Genomic DNA, 20,803 nt, shown 5'->3' with positions numbered 1-20,803 from the left:
GTAGAGTACTGAGTTCAATTTCATTGCTGTCGTGAGCCACGCACGCTTTTTAATGTGGTTTCTGTGTTTATGGTGTTATTCTGCCTTCGTAGCAGGTAGCGTGAGAACTGAGAAGTCTTCCGGAAGTCTCCGCACGCCGAGACGAGACCAAGCGCGACGTGCTCCTCGCCGCCATCTTCGTCGGCGCCTTCTTCTCCGTTCTCTCTCTGTTCTTCGTTGTTCTTTGTCGTAGAGTCGGCAGCTGTGTTGTACTCGCGTCGGTAAACCAGCCACGCAAATCAATGATTCAGAGCACCCATTTCCGAATCCCAGCTACCGCACCGCACCGCACACTCTGGCACGCCTTCGGTGCGTGCTTCGATCCGCAACCGAACTCTGCTCCAGTGTCCGTCTTGAGCGCGATGTCCCGACGTGTTCCATGTTCGTCCACATCTACTCTCGAGAGAATCTATCTTGTATTTGATCCACCCGTCTGTCCTCTATCGAATGCTCCGTTCTCTACGGCATCTCCTGTGTTCTCGGATGAGCGAAACCATATCGCACTGTCTCAACTGTGCTTCTATGCTCCTATGCTACTCTTTGCTCTCTGTTCTAGCGCTTAGGTTACAACAGACCATCTTCGAACTTTCAACTTCGTCTTTTTGCCGACATCTATCCATCCTCGCATCAGAGATATCGACATGGTACCCCATGCGCGCTCGCCATAGTCGTCTTGGTTTGACGCACTGGAGATGATGTGTGCGCCTCATAAGAGGCCATGATTCATAGAGACAACATGCCGCTGTCTCAACTCTACTCTCCCATCTCTCCTGCCTTCTTCTTCTCCGCCCCGGCACTTCAGCCACAACGAGTTGTCTTCGAGTCGTCTCTCGTCTTTCTAGCTCATCTTTTCGCCGACATCTATCCATCCAACGCATCTCTTTCCATTCCTCCTCAGATCTCAGACGCCCAACCCACATGCGTACGGCGAACTGTCACCTTCCTGTCGCTCTCTCAGTCAGCTGGCGCGCGCGATGTCTAGCTATAGGACGCAATCATTGGGTCTTCGTGCGTATGTTTGAGCGAACTCCTTTAATCTGGATTGGTTTTGCATCTAACCAAACCATATCTCCAACCTCGAATGCCCTTTTCTCAACATCTCCTTCCTTTGCCTGGTCTTTCTTCGACATCCTCATGGCTGCTTCCGCATCCTTGCGAGCTGCTTCTAACTTTTGCAAGCGAGCTTCGACTGAAGGGAACTGCGAAGGTGAACCAGTGGGCTGTACCGAAGTAGGTTTGAAGCCGTATAACAACTCGAACGGTGCGAATCCAGAGGAACTATTTTTCCGAGAGTTTATCGCGAATGTGAGGGTTGGAAGCCAGTCTACCCAGTCTTCGCCTCGGCGATTACAGTAAAGACGGATTTGCTTGGATATTTCTCTATTCATCCTTTCCGTCTTTCCGTTAGCACGAGGGTGGTAGGCAGTTGTGAGACCTCCTTCTATCCCGAGTTGCTTTAACAATGCTCTCATAGCTCTAGAGGCGAACTGTGGTCCTCTATCGGAGACAAACTTCTTCGGCAGACCGAAATCTGGGAAGACGTGTTTGAAGTGTAAATCTCTGACTCCTTCTGCTGTTACTTCTGTCCTGGTAGGAACTGGTCTGACTTGTCCAGTGTAGTGGTCGACATATGTCAGGACTGCATTATATCCTTGACATTCTGGTAATGGACCGATGAGGTCTATGCCGACTACCTCCCAGGGTCGAGTTGGTACTTCTAGTGGGACAACCGACCTCGTCGGCCGTATGGACTCCTTCATTCTTGCGCACCTATCACAACCTTCCACATATTTGGCCACCATTGCTGACATTCCAGGCCACCAGAACTGCTCTGAAGCGAGTTCATATGTGGCGTTTCGACCTGGATGTCCTGCAGCTGGATGGTCATGAACCAACTTTAGAAACTCCGTGCGCAAGTCTCCATCTTTCGGGATATAGAGCCTGTCCTGATAATATGTAAGGCCATCTATTTCCTCCCAGTCTGGGACTCCTCTAGCTAACGACTGTGGCGAAGAGCGAATCATGCTTTTAAGTGTAGATAGGACTTCTGCTTCTCTAATGCTAGCTTCGCGTATTCTTCGTTCTAAGTCTGTTTCGCTTAGAGCTACTGTCACACTATGTATGAAGTGTTCTGGTTTGAGCATGGTTATCCCTTGGTTGTCTTCGGAGTCCTTGACTTCAAACTGCCGAGAGAGCGGATCAGAGAGGTGCATTGTCTTGCCCGGTTTGTGAACAATACGATAATCGAACCGGCTCAAGTACAAATGCCAATGTGCTTGCCTCCTGTTCATATTCTGAGGGGATTTCCAATGCTCTAGGTTCAAGTGGTCGGTGTGGATCATAAACGGCTCCGGTAGCAGGGCTCACCACGATTATATCCGTACGAGTACCTGTATCCGTGGGAACAAGTACCTGTTCCCTCGGAGGCCACACCTCTATCCGGGGTGGCATCCGTGGGAACAGGTACTTGTATCTACGGATACAGGTACTCGCACTGGCATGGGTACTTACGAGTCAGTCATCAGCACAAGTAGTTGGAGGTACTTACGGGTATACACGCGGGTCTTGAGTAAAGAGGCAAAGAGAGAAGTCCACGCCAGCCAGAGCATAGAGTACAGGGCCGAGCGGGCATGTTATTAGCACAATGTAACATACAGAAGAGCTGGATTGGAGAGCACTATAAGGACATAGAGTTAGTAAAAAAAAAGTAAGGAGTTAGAAAACAGATGGACTCACCAGCAAGGGAGATAGAGGAAGCGTAGACTCGCCGTCCAGGCATACAAGAAACAGCAAAAGAAGACAGATATAAGAGTACATAGCGACAACGACATCCAAACAACAAGAAACAGTCACACAAAGTAAAAACGAAGTCCGAGAGATATAGAAAAAGGGAAAATGAGAAAAAAAGCTTATTGACGATGGACAAGACAAGTAAATCTATCCAAATCGACACCAGGGGAAGAAAAAAAAGGAGTATGAAGGATACCAAAGTCACGCTGGAGGGCAGTCGACCAAAAGACAAGCAACGACATCTCGATCTTGTGGAGTGCAGAACTATCACCGTCCTCAAGGGAGGCCACGATCTCCGGAGTAACCCTATCGACATGAAGCAGATACATCTTCTCCCCCTTCAGATGCTCATGCTTTCACCATAATGGCTCCAGGTAGCAAGATACGTGCCAGACCCAGTTCTTCCGGTCATCAAAGTCCTTACGCTCCCAACCACGGAGCTCAGTCTGACCTCCATACCAAACAACCTGGCAGAGTAAAGCCATCCTCTCGACGAAAGTTGAATTGTTCATGAGATGGTCAGGCAGGTTTCCAAGCAAAGGTAAATTGGTACGCTCCGGAGGCTCACCATACTCACGTGTCAGGTCGGGGTCGATTAGCGCAAACTCATGAAGCAAAGCGACTTCAGCAAATAGGAGAGCGAGGCTGATCTTGAGCTTCTGGTCCTTCTCCCAGTCAATTACATCCACCTCACAATCACAGCTGAGCATATCCGGCAGGATGACCCGCGCTCCATCTCCCAGTGTACGAACCGCCTCCTTGGCACTAGTGGTAGCCTCTGTGGCGAAAAGCGGAATGAGACCCGCACGCCAATAGTGAGTAGGGTCGAAGGCGGGGAAGGATTTCTCCTTTGGCCACTGGAACCGGAATTCGGCACCGGAAGAGATGGCGCGCCATTCTTTCTTGGTGAGTGGGTGGACCGCGGGATCACGAAGGGAGAGGATAAGGTGGTTGAGAATTTCGCCACGAAACATGATCAAAAACTTCCACCGAGCCAGGATCGTTTTGGGTTTGTCGCCGCAGAGGAAAATCTCAAAAGGTGGCGTCCAAAAGGTCTGTGCAGCCTTCTTAGGCTTCAAGTTTGAGTGAGAGACATAGATCTTGAGGTTCTCGTAGCCGTGGTACGGATGAGGAAACCAGTCGGGCAACTTGGAGCGTTTCCAAGCAGAAGCGAGGTTGGAGTTGAAAGCTTCAGGATCCTCGGGGCGATTGAGGAGCCGCATGATGTTATTGTCCCTCGGAGCCTTTCTCACCCGATTGACAGCTGAGAGCAAGTCAAAGTTAAAATATATCAATAGACAGATACTGAAAAAGAAAACATACCATGAAGCTTCTCCAGCTGGAAGTTAGCCAGCCTCTTTTGAATGTTTTGCTTGCGGTTGAAAAGCTGGGGTGTTGGTGCTGCCAGATCGGTGCGAACAGCTACTCCTCGAGCCTCCCGTTCGAAAGCCAAACCATCCGAGCCACGAGGCGGATAGAAGATCTTGTTGAGCTTCTGCCAATCATCTGAAAAAATATACTATCAGTAAGAGCACGAAGAAAATAAACACCCTGGCTTACTGCTTGTAGCTATGCTCTCAACCGCGACCTTATTACGCCAAGGAGACCAATCCAACTTCGGAAATGGAGGAACAGCGGGAGGAATTTCCATCAGGAAATGCATACTTTGCTATGAGTCCTATCAAGGGTCTTCAGCAGTATCATAGCCCAAAAATGGGCTCTAGCATGTGGAGCTGTGATAGCAAGGTGGGGTATCTATCCCAAATTTGATAGCATTCATTTTTCCCCATAGCACCCATAGCTGCTCTACTTATAAATTCTCTAAGGCTGTTGATTGCAATGAGAAGAATGGTTGCATCCATTGCTATTCTATTCTGTGCTCTTCAATGAGTGCTATAATAGGCAGCAGTGTGATGATACCTAAAGTAGTTGCTATAATTAGGGAGGTAGCTCTACTCCTGTACTACCCCTCAGGACAGGTGGCACATACCAGAGGATCACATCACACCAATATCCAATAGCAGACATTCATATGACATTCAAAAAAGAGCAAGCAAGAAAACATCATAGCAGACGAGAAGATCACATCAGGCAACAAAGACAACACAAAAAAAGGAACACAACACGTCTATGCCAGGACCTCTTGAGCAGCAGCCACACCTTCTGGATCATGAGCCTCCTGAGCCTGTGCCTCACCCTCACCCTGATCGGGAGCAGGACGGGCATCAGGATCAACACGAGGCACGTTCCTCAGAGCCTCGTAGTCAACCTCGTCAAGGTCGTCGTTCGCATTTGCCTGGAGATACCCCAAGTCAAGAGATTTTCTAAATCTCTAGTCAGAGTCTGGACTATACACAAAACGAGAAAACGTACAAGATGTCCTTGTAGACAAGGCTATATGACCAGGCTATAAAGTTGTCGGACCTCTGTTCAAAGGACTGGATGCGTCCCAGGTGATAGTGATACCTAAATACCAGGCAAAGATAAGAAAAAGGTCATTGGCATTGAGTAGAGATAGAATACTTACCTTAACGCATTATTACGATCGTCAAACTGAATGCCACGCCCATAAATACCAGTCTCGACGTAACCACGGATACAGTTCTCAATCTAATATAACAAGTTAGTCAAAAGGAAGTAATGAAAGACAAAGGGAAATGGGACACGTACGACGGTACAAGCTAACGCGACCAGAGGAAGTGTCATCTTACTGAACTCTTCCATGTTGCGAAGGCCGTCCGGCTCATTGCCACGCTGAAAGCATTGATACTTGATGAGTTCACTGATGGAACTGTGCTGATACATGGTCTGCCAGTTCCATGAGCGGTCACCCTGAAGATAAATAAGGCAAACATAAGATAGAAAAAGTCTTGATGGTGGCACTGATGTGGCGTACCTCATAATCTATCGTCCCAAAGACGAAGACATCAGCTTTCTTTGGGTTATCTCCTAGCAACCACTTTGCTAGGGCCTGACGTTCCTTCCAGTTTGCGTCATTCATGTAGCCCTTGAAGTACTGGTCCTTGACGATGGGGAGAGCAGACATCTTCCACTCTCCCCGTACCTGCGAAGCTGCTTTCCACGTCTAGCGTAGAGACAACATAAGTTAGAAACTACCAGAAACAATGAGGAAAGAGAAAGAGACATACATAATTGACCATAAGATAACGATGATCAGATGCAAGTCGCTTCCAGACGTAACGATAGCTGGATACGTGAAGGACAAGGTCTCTGATCAGCTCTATAATAATGCGACGACGAGCATCACTCCGCGGGAATGCGTTCACGAGCTGGATGTAAACGCGGAAGCGGTTCCACGCAGAACGTGAAAGAGTGAAAGCCTCCTTTGTGAACGGGTTCTTGTCACCGGCAACCTGGATAACATAAGATGTGGCGGAGGTGGCGGAGGTGGCGATTGGGGTGACGTCTGGTGCCACCACAGTCTTAGAGGACTTAGAGCCCTTGGGCTGTTTCGCCTGGACAGGGAGATCCATAATCTGGCAGAATATATCAGTAATGCACAGACATGAGCAGAATGACTTACGTCGTTGGCAAACGGGTCATCCTGAACCTTTTCCTTCTTTTCTTTTACTTCATCCTGGTCCGCATCTTCCTGCTGTTCTTCCTCTGGGGCATAAAAGCATACATGAGTAAGAGAAGTAAGATGGATCAAGTGAAGTAGGCGCACCTTCCGCGTCACCATCGAAATCCATAGAATTATCATCGTCTAGTTGATCAATTTCCTCGTCGAGGGCTTGCCCAATATCAGCACAAAGATATATATGAACAAAGAATGTACCATACTTACCCTGCATGCTAGCCTCGAGACGATGGCCAAGGGCATTCTCCTCATCTTCTCCATCAATCTCCGTGTCCGAGCTGAGCTCTATGCCTGCATCGGATTCGGACGGAGTTGGCGTAAGGTCCTTGGACTTCGACTTACGCCTGTACTTAGCCTGTTGAAGCTGGTTGGGAGGAGGGCCATTGTTGTCGTCCTCATCCTCGACTTGCTGAGCATCAGCGTCATCTGCCATAAGCGTACGGTTGGCTTCCTGTATCTCTATATGTGAAGATGTTAATAAGTAAGATATAGAAGCCAGTGAAGCGAGGAAAGGAAAGGAAAGGAATTAAACCTTTACGCCTCTGCTCCTGCGCCTTCTCCTCGATCTTTCGTCTCTGGACAGCGGTAAGCGGTTTTGTGGCGGGTGTAGGATCCGGTGTCGGTGGAGCTACAGTCTTCTTGACGGACTTCTTTGCCGGGGGGGCGGCGGCTGAAGAAGGAGCCTTCCTCTTGTTGGTGCCCGCCTTTGAGGGCGCCGGCGCAGCTTCTTCAGCCTACATGCAAGCGTCATTCAGAGGTGGACTTTCTTGATGAGTGGGTAGACACTGACCTGCTCATTGGCGTCCTTGGAGCGGGTAGCCCTCTGTGAGACCAAAGGAAGACCAACCTCTAGCTTCTTGGCTAGAAAATGTAGTTAGTTATGATGGCTCACACGCTGATCCTGATGAGATAGAAGACAGAGACTGACCATTGCGAGTGCTGCGTCCGGGTGTAGAGCCAGCAGCAGCCTTGCCTTGCTTCACTTTCGATTTTCCAGACATAGGGCAGTTAGAGAAATCCTCTGGATAAACAACAGAGATAAACTGGAGAAAGCAAAGGAAGGAGGGAAGGAAGAAAAGCGACGCGCCTTGCTGGCAGAATAGCAACATGAGACAAATAAAGGCAAACAACAAACATGGAACAAATACGCCACAATGGGCCACATATGTATAGAGCAGGCATATGATACGCACATTATAAAGGCAGCTAGATGCTAGGTCAGAGAAATAAATACAGAATAAACATGTCTAAGTCATAAACTTATTATCCTTCCAACCATGGCGATCCTCTTCCCATGACTTGAACTCCTTGCAAGTCTGGAAGACATACGAGCACCTCTCCCCCTTGTAATCCAAATTAAAGTGATCAGTACTCATAGAGGTAAAGAAAGAAAAGTCCCCATTTAGAAGAGGAAGAATAAGTCCTGGCTGAGCTAAACACAAATCGCCTCCAACATAGTCTGGGCTAGTAATAACGCCATCTGCACACAAGCCAACATCACCATTGTCACGGTGAATGCGCGTCATAACATTCAAGTTGAGTACCCAGCCACACCAAGGATCGACAGCAGAACGGTTAGAGCTGGGAATAAGCTCAGCATATACCTGCATGCCATCGTATTCTTCAGGTAGACACTGGTAGAACTGGAGAAAAGGAGCCACTCAGTATGCGCCCAAAATGGATTGAGTAAGACATACCACATCCTGAATCCACTCAAAAACAGGCTTGAACAAGGCTTTTCCCCGATCATAAAGGTCTCTGTACTCTTCCATGTCCTTAGAAGGATACGGTGTGAGCTGGGTGTAGTTGGTACGTGTTGTACCTTCTCTCTGCTGCTGAAGAGGATGGACATCTTTCAACGCGTCATCTCCCTGAACATATATGAGATTAATCACTATGAGATTACAGTAACGTAGACATACCTGAGTGCAGTACCTAGCCCACCAGCACCAATGTAGAGTCTGAAAGGAGACTGGCCTTCCTTCATCTCTAGCCTTCTTGGTATCCAGCCAAATTAGTGATTGAAGATCGCCAAACATAGCCTTGAGATTGGAGTAAAGAGTTGATCGCAACACTTCCGGCATGCCCTTGCAGAAGAATGCCAGAAGGTTGCCATGAACATCATTGATACGAAGAAAGTTCCTGGAATCCATCAATAAGACACCGTCGCCACAACATCCCTAGCATAAAAATCACTGATACATACGGAAGGCTGTCTCGAGTAGGACGCAAGTATTCCCCTTCCCTCTTGACCCCATCTTCATCATAAAATGTTTGGATCTGATTAAACATAGAAACCGTCAGTACAATTAATCAAGAGACGATCAGAAAGACACATACAAGCCTCTTGAGCTCAGTAAAATCTTCAATGACCAAACCCTCCTCAGCCCTTGCCTGTTCACGTAGGGTGTTGTCCAGATTCATCGCTCTTTCCGAAACCTCCATAGGCTTAGCGTTGGCTTTAGCTATGGGATCGTATCTCGTATTCAGAACCTCGAGGTAAGATGGTGGCACTCGCTGTCGTGGACCCGTCATTGCAGAAGGAAGGAGAGGATCAGCTGAAGGTGTTTCACAGGTGGTAGTGGGGATAGACGAGGAAAGCTGAGTGTTTAGGGGAGGAGAAGAAAGCTGAACATTTGATGAGGAACTGATGTAGAGTCTTCTAGTCGCCCAGGAGTTAGGAGGACTGCTGAAAGTGCGCCACAGTTCCATGTTACGTTCCACAAACTTGATATCGCTACAAGAGTAAGAGATCTATAAGTATTTCGATTAAAGTGAAATAGATAAAAGTCAGCATACTTGTAGGATGCAATACCCAGCTTGGTATCTGAAGCAGCAATGTCTCCACAATCTACATCCTGCCCTGTGGTGTCGTTGACATCAGGGATACTCAAATGGATCAGGCTACGCAGGCGTATGATTGCCGGGATGATCACATTTCTTATGATTGTTCCAGTATCAGGCGCTGTAGAAACCGTGTATGCATTGTGTTAATCCAATAGAAACATGCAAGGAAGAAAGAGATGCACAACTTACAATTATCTGGTGATCTCAGAGCGTTAGCCAGGGTACGATGCGTTAAGCCTTCTATCTTCCCCATAGAGACGTACAAATCTTGTCCCGCTAATACCAGTAGGGCATAAATAGTACCTTCACATGCGTCGTTTCAATCGTGCTGTGTATCTGAAGACAATGAGGATAAGACTTACCGCCCGCTGCCACTGTGGCGTACTTGCCACCTAAAGTACACCAGTCTTCAAAGGTCCGATGCGAAGGCGGTTCAAATGTTGGACTCTTCAATATCTCTACCTCCCTAGCCCATAGTTCACGGACAGGTAGAAGCTGAGTTTGACCTTGAATGGTACGAAGACTGCTCCCAAGAGTAAACATAGTCATGTACTGCCCTTCCAGAAAATCGATATGGTACTTACCTTATTGCCTTCAGAAAGAGCTGCACATAGCTGACCATGGAGAAGAATGAAGCAGCTATACCCTTTTGTATGGCAGCAGAGCACCGTCGAATGAGAATCGGAAAACTAACTCCCTCAGCCAGACTCTCAAATTCTCCTGCATTCGCCACAGCTGTCGCCCATGAGTCCACCGTTGTGGCCCACCCCTCGCCTCCAAATCCTGCTCCCATAAGTCCGACCACTCCTTTCAGGCCACCAGTCCTCATCATCTCCACCTTCTCTTTCCTCGTCCACTGAATCTCCCCCATCTTTTGAAGCGAAACATATCGATGTCCATTACGCTTGCAGTCTGGGTGCCAGTACGGCATCCAATCTCCAGGCCCTGCACCAGTACCATCATCATCATCTTCACTACCCTCGTCTGCTCTCCTCCGTTTCCTGCTCCCCTTCCCCTTCCCCTTCCCCTTCCCCTTCCCCTTCCCCTTCCCCTTCCCACTTCTCTTCCTCTTATTCCCAGAGCTGTTCTCCCTCCTACTCTCATCCTCTACACAGTCCTTGCACGCATCTGAGCTAGCTTCCTCTTCATCCCCACTTGGCTGGTATTCACGATCACTGCCTTCTTCCTCAACACTGCCGGGTCTCTCCATATCTTCAGAGGTTGGTGAATTGAACATGATATCTGAGGTTAGAATAATATGCAGAGTTGAGAACCTTGCAATAGGATGCGGGTACGATATTGCGTACCTTCTATGTCTGAGAGCGGAGATAAAGGACAGATGAGATCACTGAGACCCAGCACATCACTATCTGTGCTCAATGACTGGATTGAGACGCCAGTTTGAAGTAGAGCTGACTGTTGAGTGTGTATCATGGGAGTAGATTGACGAGTCGAGTAGCCGCTTGGAGCTGGAGTGGCTAGTCCATGAGATATTAAAGCATCTTGGTCCAGGATTGAGATATTTAATGATGCAGCATTAGAATTAGAGCCAGAGGTACGTGCAGTGGTAGGCACAAAAGGCAAAGAAGGAGACTGGGAGGAGGCATTAGAGCTGGATGAAGTAGCTTGGTGTTGAGCATCCAGCAAGGTTTGTCTGAGTTCAAGATATTCTAGAGGTAAAGGTCCAGTTCGTGACAAATCGTGCAAAGCGTTGAGCATAGCCTGTACAGCGCGGCCATCTAGTGCAACACTGCCCATCCCAAGCGGAACGCGTATGCTCGGACAACGAACAAGAAGTCGCGACAACGCGAGCAGTCACCGCTCACGGGTTGTCACACTACGTCACACTTTGTGACGTTTTCCTGGACGTCCAGGAACTTGCCTCGCATATGCTCAAAATTACTTATAATATTCTCACACTTTCTCCAGGCTACGATAACTACATATGGTACACACTAGGCTCACAGGGCCTCAATATGAGAATCTCTAAGACGGGCTGAATACTACATCAACGTCCCGGTGCAATACAATCACCAACGGGGGGATCGCGCTTGAGGCAGCGCATGTACAACTCGACAACCTCCACCCGCAATGACTCCAGACGAAAGAGAGATACCGGCACACTGGGCGTAGACGGCGATGACGGAATTGACCCACGCCTTACCCTCAGCCTCCGACCCGAGATGCTTCGGCGGTTCCATAGTGGTGGCGACGGCGGAGTAAACGAAAGATGAGAGAGCCCAAGGAAGGCGAGGAGGAATACGAGGCCGACGATTACGACCTCTGCGATTGCGCGGGCGTGGGAGGAGGCGGAGTTGGAGAGGGCGACGATTGCGGTCGAGGTGGAGGCGCTAGTAAGGGAGCCGGAAGTGGCAGCGGGTGTGGAGGATTCGCGAATGGGTCCACGCCTCGCCGTACGATGATCCAAAGCCGGAGGCAGAAGAGCGTGCGGAGGGGCTGATGTTGAGGGGCGTGGAGGTGTCACGGGGCTGAACGGCGACAATCTGGTGGATTTGAGTCCACCGAAACCAGTGGCGGAGCTAGACTGGATGGGCGAGAACGCATATTGCGCGATGGGGGATAGCAGCCCGGGCGGCGTGTTCGGGACCTCTGCGTGGAACGATAGCGCCACGCAGACCTTCTCGTTCTTCTGAGCGTACGTAACGGTGATGTTGCCTCGGAAGTCGACGGAGCCGCCCTAGACAACTCGCTTGAGCTGATCGTGGACGAAGACGTCATCTGAGGCCGTTTGCGATGGGGGACGAGGGACGCGGGGACTTGACGTTAAAATCTAGCGGTCGCCAATACGCGCAGTGAATACGCGTGGTTTCATGAAAGTGAGGAGACAGAAGGGAAGGGAAGGGAAGAGAAGGAGGTGAGAGGCGGCGAATGCATACAAGTCAGTACACGAAGGGACGGTACGGTTGTTCCGCGTACCTATTTGCCCTTCAACCTAGCTGATTGCCTCTTCCTACCCCTCTCTACCTCTCTCATCCTCCTATCTGAGTTTCGGAGCGATTTCGTCGTGTGGTTGTGGGGATTGGGTGAGAACCAGGCCAGGCGCGGAAGGTTGTTTGTTGCGCGTGGTGTGGGGGTGCGACGGATCGTGGATTGGGTCGGGGGAGGATGAGGGTGCTGTGTGGTGGGAGGGTATGGATTGAATGGGGGAGCTAGGCTGAATGCGCGACGGGGATAGCCTATAGAATCAATCAGTACTCGAACGAGAAAAAAAATGAATCGATAGAAACGTACCATCTTCGGTGTGGAATACCGGGATCTTCAGGTCCTTCACGTCCCACAACTCCTCGTCCTTCAAATCCTCCGTGCAGAGCTTGTTCACCGCATCCTTCAAGTGCTCACTATGGTATGGGACTCCGACAGCGAGGAAACGGACGTAGAAGACCGGCTTGCGCTGCGAGAAGGGCGTCTTGCTCTGATCGACGCCACTCGGGGCCTTGACCCTCCTGAGGCTGGTAACGAGACTGTAAAGTGCACGAGGAGGACCAGTGACGACGAAGGCTTTCGCGCCGTTGTGAAGGGAGATGTGAAGTTGAGAGTTGGAAGGAAGGTGTTTGTTCGTCTTCGCGGAGTGCGGCTCGAGGTCCTTGAGCAACGGGCCAACGACGGACGACATAGGCGTGGGTGAGCCCTTGCCACCCTTGATCGAGTCCTCGACGACACTAGGCTCGAGTGCGAGGACGGGGAAGGCCTGCTGGCCTCGGAGACCAGCGTGGAAGAGCCATCGGAGACCCTGATGCGCGTTCTTGAGAAGCTACAACGAACGAGATGCAGGGACCCGAAAGGGTCAAGCAAGCATTCGTTCGTCGTACACTTCGGTTCGCGATGGAGGACGAGGAGGGGACGGTGAGGGGTTTGGTTCGGGAGCGTTGGCGCCGCGTACGACGCGATAGCACCGCCGGGCGAGCCGTAGATACGACAGGAGAGAGGGGTTAGGGCGAGTTGGTGGCGACCGCGGAGTAAACGAAAAATGAGAGAGCCGAGGACGGCGACGAGGAATATGACGCCGCTGATTACGCCATCTGCGATTGCGCCGGCGTAGGGGGAGGCGGAGTTGGAGAGGGCGACGATTGCGGCGGAGGTAGAGGTGAGCGGTTGCGGAGGATGCGGCGGAGGATGGAGGACGAGGTCGGGCGGGAGTGACGCAGGCCTTGACGTTGAAGCCTAGCGTTCGCCGATACGTATGATGAGCACGCGTGGTCTCGTGGAAGGGAAGAGGGGGAAGGAAAGGGAAAGGGAGTGGAGGGAAGGGAAGGGAGAGGGACGAGAGGCGAGGAAAATATATAGGTCAGTACACGAATGCACGTTAGGGTCGCGCCACGCACCTATTCGCCTTTCACCCTCGCTGACGACCTCTTCCTGCATCCATCTACCTCTCCAATCGTCCTATCCGAGTTTCGGAGCGAGTTCGTCGTGTCGTTGGGGCCAGACGGCGGCGGCGCAGAGGAGCGTTGACGTGAGTAACGACGCGACGCGTTCGACGAGCGAAAGCGACGGAATTTAAACTCCGCCGGCTTTCACCGGCGCGCGGCCGCCTTCAAAATCGTCGAAATATTCATGGATTCAATTTGTTTCCGAATTTGGGAACGAATTGAAGCCATTCTGCCGAGCATCCGAGTTTCGCTCTCGGCACTGCGGCACTTTTGACTCTCCGCTTGCGTTCGACTTGGGCTTGCGTTCGACTTGCGCGTTCGTGTTTCGCGTGCAACACTGGACGGCTCTCTTCAAGTTCCTCTTCTCCTTACTCTGAGTTCGGTTCGTTGTCTGGCTTTCTGATCTTTATCTGGTTCTTCTAGGACTCACTGGGCTCTCATAAATTGCTCCTGTGATCGTAGCCATGAGCTCGTATGTGCTTACCCGTGAACAGAAAGACCGGAAGAATGCCATCGCAGCGAGGTGCGCCGTGATAATATGTGTTCTTATTCTCACTGACTTCGCTGTTTGCTTGCAGGAAACGTGCATTGAAGAGGGACCTGTTCAAGAATTCGGACGCCTCAGACATGGCACCTCGCGTACTCAAGGCTGAACAGAAAGCGGCCGAAACTAAACGGAAGGCAAAAAAGAAAGCAAAAATTACATCGATCACTCTTCCCCCTACGATCCTCTCATCTACACCCCTGCTTGGCCTTCCTTCCGGCACACCCATTCCGTCGTCCATCTACGCCACAATCACACAACTCCAGACGAAACTCGACGCATTGTCCGACGACTTGGCAAAGCATGAAGTACGAGACATGCATCAGAAATTCCAGGATGACAGCCGTGCGTTCCTTCATCTTTGGCGTCTGGATATTCAGGGGATGCTGCACGACAACAGCGGTATCGATGTTGTGCGGCAGAAACGTGATCAGTGGTCTGCATTTTTCATGCGAGGCCAGGCTGTCCTGACAGAGATAGGCGATGTGGTTTGCCTTTGGGCTCCAGCGGCAGCACTGTTTAGCATACTCAGGTGCAACGCAGACATTGTAGAATCTGTCTGTCAATTTTTGCAGCTGTTGGTATTGCTGGTCGAGGAGGAGATATTATCATGGCGTACAAAGGGCCAATGGGTGCCTACATCTGATGACTCCGTAAAAGCGACCCTTATCAAGGTAATTGCAATGAGATAATGTGTCAACTTCTGGGATTTTATGCTGAGCCTTGTGTATGGCGCAGAAAATCAACTCTGCGGGCTCCAATGTCACGTTCACGATGAACAGAGAGGAGTTTACTCTGAAGTCTCTGTTGCCCGGTGGCTGGCTTTCAGGCGATGTCATCAATTTCTTTTGCGTCTTATGGCAGCCCCCGGTGGAGGAGGGTGTTGTGATTTTTCCCACATCATTCTGGACGTTGAAGTTAGCGCGGGTAGGTGATGATGAGTTGGCGAAGAAGGAGTTGAGGGAGAAGCAGGAGATGCTCTGGGAGAAAGTGTTCAAGTATCGCGTGACTGGTCACAGACGCGTGCGTTTCTCTCTGGGCAGGGTTGTATCTTCATTATTAATTTATTTTTGATTCTCATAGGTGGACAAGCTGTACGAACGACTTGAAGGTATCAAGCCTCCTACGCGCTTCATCATCCCCATTCATGATCACGGAAATCACTGGATCGTCGCCCACATCGATATACACAAGACCTGCATCCTTATCTACGACAGCCTACAGTCCACATTCGACGCGAACACGAACATCGGGAACAGAACGAAGACACAACATTGGAAGTATATCAAGGTTTGTTTTGGTTGCGCTCTTACCTAGACCATCTGCTAATCTTGTAATTAGGTTTTGTCTAAGTTTGTTGCACGAGTCATGAAGCAGCTTGACATGTCGCCACCCAATTTCGAGCTCTGGACCATTGAGCCACATTTGGAGGTGAGTACTATGTTCGTATTGCTGGAATAAGTCAAATCCATACTGACGTTCACCAGGTCCCCTTTCAGGCCAATTTCTTTGACTGTGGAATATTCACGCTCCTATTCATCCAACATCTGCGCCATGGATCTCTGAATGCTGAAGGTGTGCCACTGGAGTATCGATTTGAGATGAAGGAGCTCAAGGGACGAGTGGTGGGCGATTTGGGTGGCACTAGGTTGGCGTTACTTGAGGAGCTGCTGAGTCACTCCAAGATGAAGAATGCAGAGGATCATGAGGTTTGGGAGATCTCCTCTGGCTCTGAGGATGAACTGTGACGTCAAGTAGCCCAATCTATTTTTGTTTTGTCATTTCTTGAAGTGTGGGTGAATTTGAAATTGTTTCCTGGACGTCCAGGAAGGGTGCCACACTGGTGCCACACAAGGCTTCTTTGTTCCTTGTCTCACGATATGTGTTATCGCGATGTGATCTACACTCTCTCACTCACTCTCTTCTACATACTTAAGCTACTCTTCACTAACCTCTGTGACTGCCAGGCTCCTTCGTGATTTTAAGGTATGTCGCTCTTCTGCATCTAGGTCATAATTAGCTGAACTGTGGAACTAGATGCCGTCGTCTCATCGCAAAGCAACATCCAAAGCAACACCTCGCTCCATTCACTCATATAGCAATCAATCCCCCTCGACTCTACCCCTCATGACTCAGAAGATACAGTACAAAGAGATACAACGGCTAAACAGCATAGCTGAGCGTACCTGTGGCTGCTGCAAAAGCGTATTAGGAACCGTCAAAGGTCTGGAGTCTCACACGAAGCAAAAGCCGGAATGTCGCCGATGGATGAAGCAGAAGGCAAAGGTAGAGGACTATGATTTTGACGATATAGGTGAGGGTGTAGGAGAGACTGTAGAGGAGAAGGGTGAGGTGATGGACATAGTGCAGGATGTCCAGGATGAAGGAGACCAAAGCAGACGTCACCAGAGGAAGCGAAAACGGGCAAGAAGTAGTCTGGGTTCAAACGCTGAGGTACGCCTGGCCGGAGACATTAGGAACGTTGGAGAGGGGAGTAGCAGCGGGGGTTCGAGTTCGATGCCATTAGCAGATGAAGATGGGCCAGTTGAGGGAGCTGAGATCAGGTTTGAGGATAGCAATGACGGAGTGGAGGTCGATGAGCCCGACGAGGCCGACATACAAGATGCTTATGATGAATTTACTAAGGACTACTACCGATTTGTCCCAGCACCTCCTCCCCCTCCCCCTCCGCCAGCTCAGCCATCATCTATGGGTTCAAATCATCCCTCTACTTCTGGCCCAGAACCGCTACGAAAGGCAACCTCTCTGCGTCTAGATGATGATGAAGATGAACGACTAGTCGAGGAATCAGCGAAGGGAGGGAGGAGGATTAGACTGGGAGAGAGTGTGTATCAACGTTGGAAGGATCATTTCGATACTTTAGAGCGAGAGAGAGGACAGAAGGAGAGGCAGAAAGCTGAGAGGAAGGCGAAGCGTGATGGAGTTTGGATGGACGATGAGGAAGAGGCCGCTTTAGACCAACGGAATGTCTGGGCGCCCTTTGCTTCCAAAAGGGACTGGTGTATTGCTAAGTGGGCGATCGAGGAAGGAATAGGGAATGGGAAATTAGACCGTCTCTTAGAGATAGAAGGCGTACGTCATTCATGCTATGGATGTGACCACAATACTTACCCAGTCTTACCTTCCAGGTTGTTGAGAGCTTAGGGCTATCTTTCCGAAATGCTGCTGGTCTACATAAGCACGTTGATTCCATGCCTAGTGAGGCACCGTGGTCGACTCGCGATATTGTCTTCTCTGATCAGCCGAACGATCACTACACCGTGCAATACAGAGACGTCATCGACGGTGTCAAAGCCCTCCTTGGTGACCCGTCCCTAGCAGACAAGCTTGTCTATCGCCCAAAGCGTGTTTTTACGGACAAGTCGAAAAAGAGTCGAATATACTCAGAGATGTGGACTGGTGTGTGGTGGTCTACAGTACAGGTCAGTGCTTTGTTCACATTATCTTCTGAGTTGTTCGTTAAATAATTGTATGAGCAGGATAAGCTTCCAGATGATGCCACCATCGCACCGGTCATTATCGCCACAGACAAAACTCATCTCACACAGTTCTCCGGTAACAAATCAGCCTATCCAGTCTATCTTACTCTGGGTAATATCCCTCGCTCCATACGACGAAAGCCATCACAACATGCCTGCATCCTCATCGGCTACCTTCCTGTCGACAAAATTGACTCTGATAACCTAACAAAAAACGAGACCAAGGCCCGAGGGCAACGTCTATTCCATGAGGCTATGCGCCACATTCTCCAGCCACTTGTCCAAGCTGGCACACATGGCGTTGAGATCACCTGTGCAGACGGTTGGGTCCGGCGAATATACCCTCTCCTTGCAGCCTATGTTGCCGACTACCCGGAACAGTGTCTTGTCACCTGCGCCAAACCTGGTACTTGCCCCAAGTGCCGTTGCCCTTCATCCGATCTCCAGAATCCTCATCCATACGAGCATCGTTTACCAACTTGGACAATTAACATTATGGATACAGCTCGGAAAGAGTCCGCCACACGCTCCAAATACTGGGAGAAGACTCAGGCCAGTGATTTATCCGGTGGCGTATATGACCCATTCTGGCGCGACCTCCCCTATGCCGATATTCATCTCTCCATCACTCCAGATGTTCTTCACCAGCTCTATCAGGGCGTCTTTGCTCACATCCTTACCTGGGCCACTGACATCCTTGGCCCCAAAGAGCTTGATCATCGTATTCGCACCCTTCCTCCTTTCCATGGTACACGCCACTTCAAGAAGGGCATATCTGCTCTTTCTCAGATCTCTGGCAGTGAACGAAAAGACATGGCCAAGATTATCCTAGCCTGTCTGGTTGGTCGCGTATCTAACCAAGCTCTTCTGGCCTTTCGTTCAATTCTCGACTTCATCTACCTTGCCCAGTACCCCACTCATAACGCCGAAACCCTTGGCTACATGAAGGATGCTCTCGCCACCTTTCAAAAACACAAGGACGTGTTCATCAAACTCGGCATACGCGAACATCTCAATATACCCAAGTTCCACTCCCTCCTACATTATATCGAATCTATACGTCTCTTTGGCACGACCGACAACTACAATACCGAAATGTTTGAACGACTCCATATCGACTTCGCTAAAGAAGCCTGGCGTTCCACTAATCATCGAGACGAACGTCCCCAGATGGTCCGTTGGCTTGAACGCCGAGAGAAGATGGCCACCTACGAACATTACATCAAACGCCACATTCCTTCCACATTCCTCACCGACACCTCTTCTTCCTCTCATGATCGTACTGGCACTGGCGAGATCACCATCAAAGGTACTCCAGATGTACCCAGCGCCTCAATCAAGTCCATTGAAGCCAAACATTCAGCGCCAGGTTTTGAACGTGCTTTGAAGGAGTTCGTGAATAAACACAGTATTCAGCGTACCTCTCAAAAGGACATTGCCACGAAGAGTCTTCCCTTTGATTCAGTGAAGCTTTACTATACCTTCACTATGTCACGAGTGGAGCTGGGCCATACAGAGGTTCTTGGCACGTCTTTGGACACCGAGGTTGTGAAAGCAAAGCCACATACAGGTAAACAAGCTTCTCGTTTTGACACTGTAATTGTACTTGATTCTCCAGAGGCTGAAGCTACTGGAGTTGAAGGTTTGTAATCTTCTACTGTGTGCATATCAAAAAAGTTCCGCTAATCGTATTGGCACAGGTACAAGGGCAGGGCGCCTCAAGGCTATATTCCAGTTACCTTCCACTATATATGGTGTTCCTGCTCACTGGCCTGGTTCCAGTAAGGGCACCTTGGCATATGTTGAGTGGTATACTAAATTTACTCCCGCTGCCGATAAATATCACAAGATGTATAGTTTGAGTATTCCACCTCACAGAACTGATGGCACAAGACAGGGTACTATCATTCCCCTCTCCCAGATACGCCAGGCTTGCCATCTTACTCCACATTTTGATCGTCATCTTACCATTCCTAGAACATGGACTACTGATACTATACTTGACTCATCTACTCATTTTTGGTTGAACAGTTGGTCATCTCTGTACGCATATCAAACACTGTGGTAGATTATTCCTATATATTGCATGTTTTCATACGATACATAGTCAATGCGTTGTGCATCCCGGATGGCCGTTCTATGGGAGCTATACCGGCTATCATTCTCGGTCTCAGAAACCCGGCAATCTATGACAGGCAGGCACCGGCTATCAACTCAGCCAAATTCCAAATAGGAAGGTGTGCTTCTATATAGCAAAAATGTGATTTCCTGATGTCCGTAGAGATGAGATAAACTGGGGCAGTCATGTGGGCGAAGGCAAGGAAGACGTCGCTGTCAACCATAGAAAAGATGGACCCTCGTAAAGAGCGCTTGCAATGATCACAGACAGGCTTCGGATATGACTCCACATCCTGCGCCCAGAAAAGGAATGCGTTCAGCTCGACCATGGCACGCTTGTGAGCTCGCATAACCAGCATGAACTGCTCCCAGCCATAAACACCCGCCACGAGCCTGTTGAAGAACTGGAACTCTCGCTCGAGGACGAATGAAGGGAGATCGGAGTCACAGACATCACGGTTTAATGGGGTGCGACGCTCGAGGACCAGACGAAAATATTTCGGAACCGTCTGCTTCATCGAGTTGCGCTTCTCGCGAAGCGGGCCCAGGATACTCTCGAGGGGCGACATGAGAGGCGTCGATTTCATCCCCGAACGAAGCATGCCTGCAGTCCAGAGGTTGCGCCGATTTTCGGGAAGAAGAGGTCGTCGAAGAACTTCGTGGGAGATGGGGATGTAGAGGAGCCAAGGTGCGTGGTGGTCGAATCGTTGGGGGTACAGCGAAGTGTCCTTGCGACCCCAGTAGCCATCGACGTAGATTGTGGAATCCTCGGAAGGTGGAAGAATCGGCGCGTAAGTTGTGTTGGCACAGAGAATGTTGGTCGCTTGGTCCACATACACATAGCCTGAGTACCGAACCTCCATCGGAAGTGGAACACGGCCAGTGCTATTCGGTGGCGTGCGAGCAGGATAGCGTAAGTGGATCGGGGCGACGTTGGGGGAATGGGCAAAGGGCTGGGAGGGTAGTCGGTGCC

The 20,803-nt window shown here is 50.0% G+C and overlaps 7 protein-coding genes across 7 annotated transcripts; 3 read left to right on the top strand and 4 right to left on the bottom strand.

The window, feature by feature from the left end:
* Nucleotides 1-3,185: 3,185 nt before the first annotated feature.
* On the bottom strand, nucleotides 3,186-4,480 carry STEHIDRAFT_163743 (uncharacterized protein; the record flags this gene model as incomplete). The annotated part of the gene is made up of 3 exons (XM_007311455.1): nucleotides 3,186-4,093; nucleotides 4,153-4,335; nucleotides 4,390-4,480. 3 exons carry the CDS (start codon nucleotides 4,478-4,480, stop codon nucleotides 3,186-3,188), a joined length of 1,182 nt encoding a protein of 393 aa, XP_007311517.1.
* Nucleotides 4,481-4,957: 477 nt separating this feature from the next.
* On the bottom strand, nucleotides 4,958-12,016 carry STEHIDRAFT_116581 (uncharacterized protein; the record flags this gene model as incomplete). Its single annotated transcript, XM_007311454.1, has 25 exons — nucleotides 4,958-5,153; nucleotides 5,203-5,295; nucleotides 5,357-5,439; nucleotides 5,500-5,661; nucleotides 5,726-5,914; nucleotides 5,979-6,326; nucleotides 6,374-6,456; nucleotides 6,518-6,583; nucleotides 6,638-6,889; nucleotides 6,963-7,164; nucleotides 7,221-7,291; nucleotides 7,359-7,473; nucleotides 7,624-7,636; nucleotides 7,691-8,073; nucleotides 8,128-8,301; nucleotides 8,353-8,572; nucleotides 8,637-8,710; nucleotides 8,771-9,167; nucleotides 9,230-9,395; nucleotides 9,467-9,580; nucleotides 9,640-9,800; nucleotides 9,862-10,519; nucleotides 10,585-10,947; nucleotides 11,312-11,887; nucleotides 11,938-12,016. The coding sequence occupies 25 exons, from the start codon at nucleotides 12,014-12,016 to the stop codon at nucleotides 4,958-4,960; spliced, it is 5,238 nt and encodes a 1,745-aa protein (XP_007311516.1).
* Nucleotides 12,017-12,482: 466 nt separating this feature from the next.
* STEHIDRAFT_69606 (uncharacterized protein) lies at nucleotides 12,483-13,049 on the bottom strand (the record flags this gene model as incomplete). The annotated part of the gene is made up of 1 exon (XM_007311423.1): nucleotides 12,483-13,049. A coding segment is annotated over one exon (567 nt), but the record flags the coding sequence as incomplete, so codon positions are not given.
* Nucleotides 13,050-17,203: 4,154 nt separating this feature from the next.
* STEHIDRAFT_36669 (uncharacterized protein) lies at nucleotides 17,204-17,586 on the top strand (the record flags this gene model as incomplete). The annotated part of the gene is made up of 2 exons (XM_007311410.1): nucleotides 17,204-17,305; nucleotides 17,362-17,586. Coding segments are annotated over 2 exons (327 nt in total), but the record flags the coding sequence as incomplete, so codon positions are not given.
* A 36-nt stretch (nucleotides 17,587-17,622) lies between these two features.
* On the top strand, nucleotides 17,623-18,147 carry STEHIDRAFT_41598 (uncharacterized protein; the record flags this gene model as incomplete). Its single annotated transcript, XM_007311413.1, has 2 exons — nucleotides 17,623-17,655; nucleotides 17,710-18,147. Coding segments are annotated over 2 exons (471 nt in total), but the record flags the coding sequence as incomplete, so codon positions are not given.
* Nucleotides 18,148-18,207: 60 nt separating this feature from the next.
* Nucleotides 18,208-19,362, top strand: STEHIDRAFT_69512 (uncharacterized protein; the record flags this gene model as incomplete). Its single annotated transcript, XM_007311416.1, has 1 exon — nucleotides 18,208-19,362. The coding sequence occupies one exon, from the start codon at nucleotides 18,208-18,210 to the stop codon at nucleotides 19,360-19,362; it is 1,155 nt and encodes a 384-aa protein (XP_007311478.1).
* A 536-nt stretch (nucleotides 19,363-19,898) lies between these two features.
* STEHIDRAFT_163739 (uncharacterized protein) lies at nucleotides 19,899-20,693 on the bottom strand (the record flags this gene model as incomplete). The annotated part of the gene is made up of 1 exon (XM_007311453.1): nucleotides 19,899-20,693. One exon carries the CDS (start codon nucleotides 20,691-20,693, stop codon nucleotides 19,899-19,901), a length of 795 nt encoding a protein of 264 aa, XP_007311515.1.
* Nucleotides 20,694-20,803: the final 110 nt, after the last annotated feature.

Source organism: Stereum hirsutum (assembly GCF_000264905.1).
Source record: "Stereum hirsutum FP-91666 SS1 unplaced genomic scaffold STEHIscaffold_27, whole genome shotgun sequence".
Taxonomy (NCBI): domain Eukaryota; kingdom Fungi; phylum Basidiomycota; class Agaricomycetes; order Russulales; family Stereaceae; genus Stereum; species Stereum hirsutum.
The sequence above is the reverse complement of the archived record's forward strand: the minus strand, read 5'-3'. Positions and strand labels throughout refer to the sequence as shown.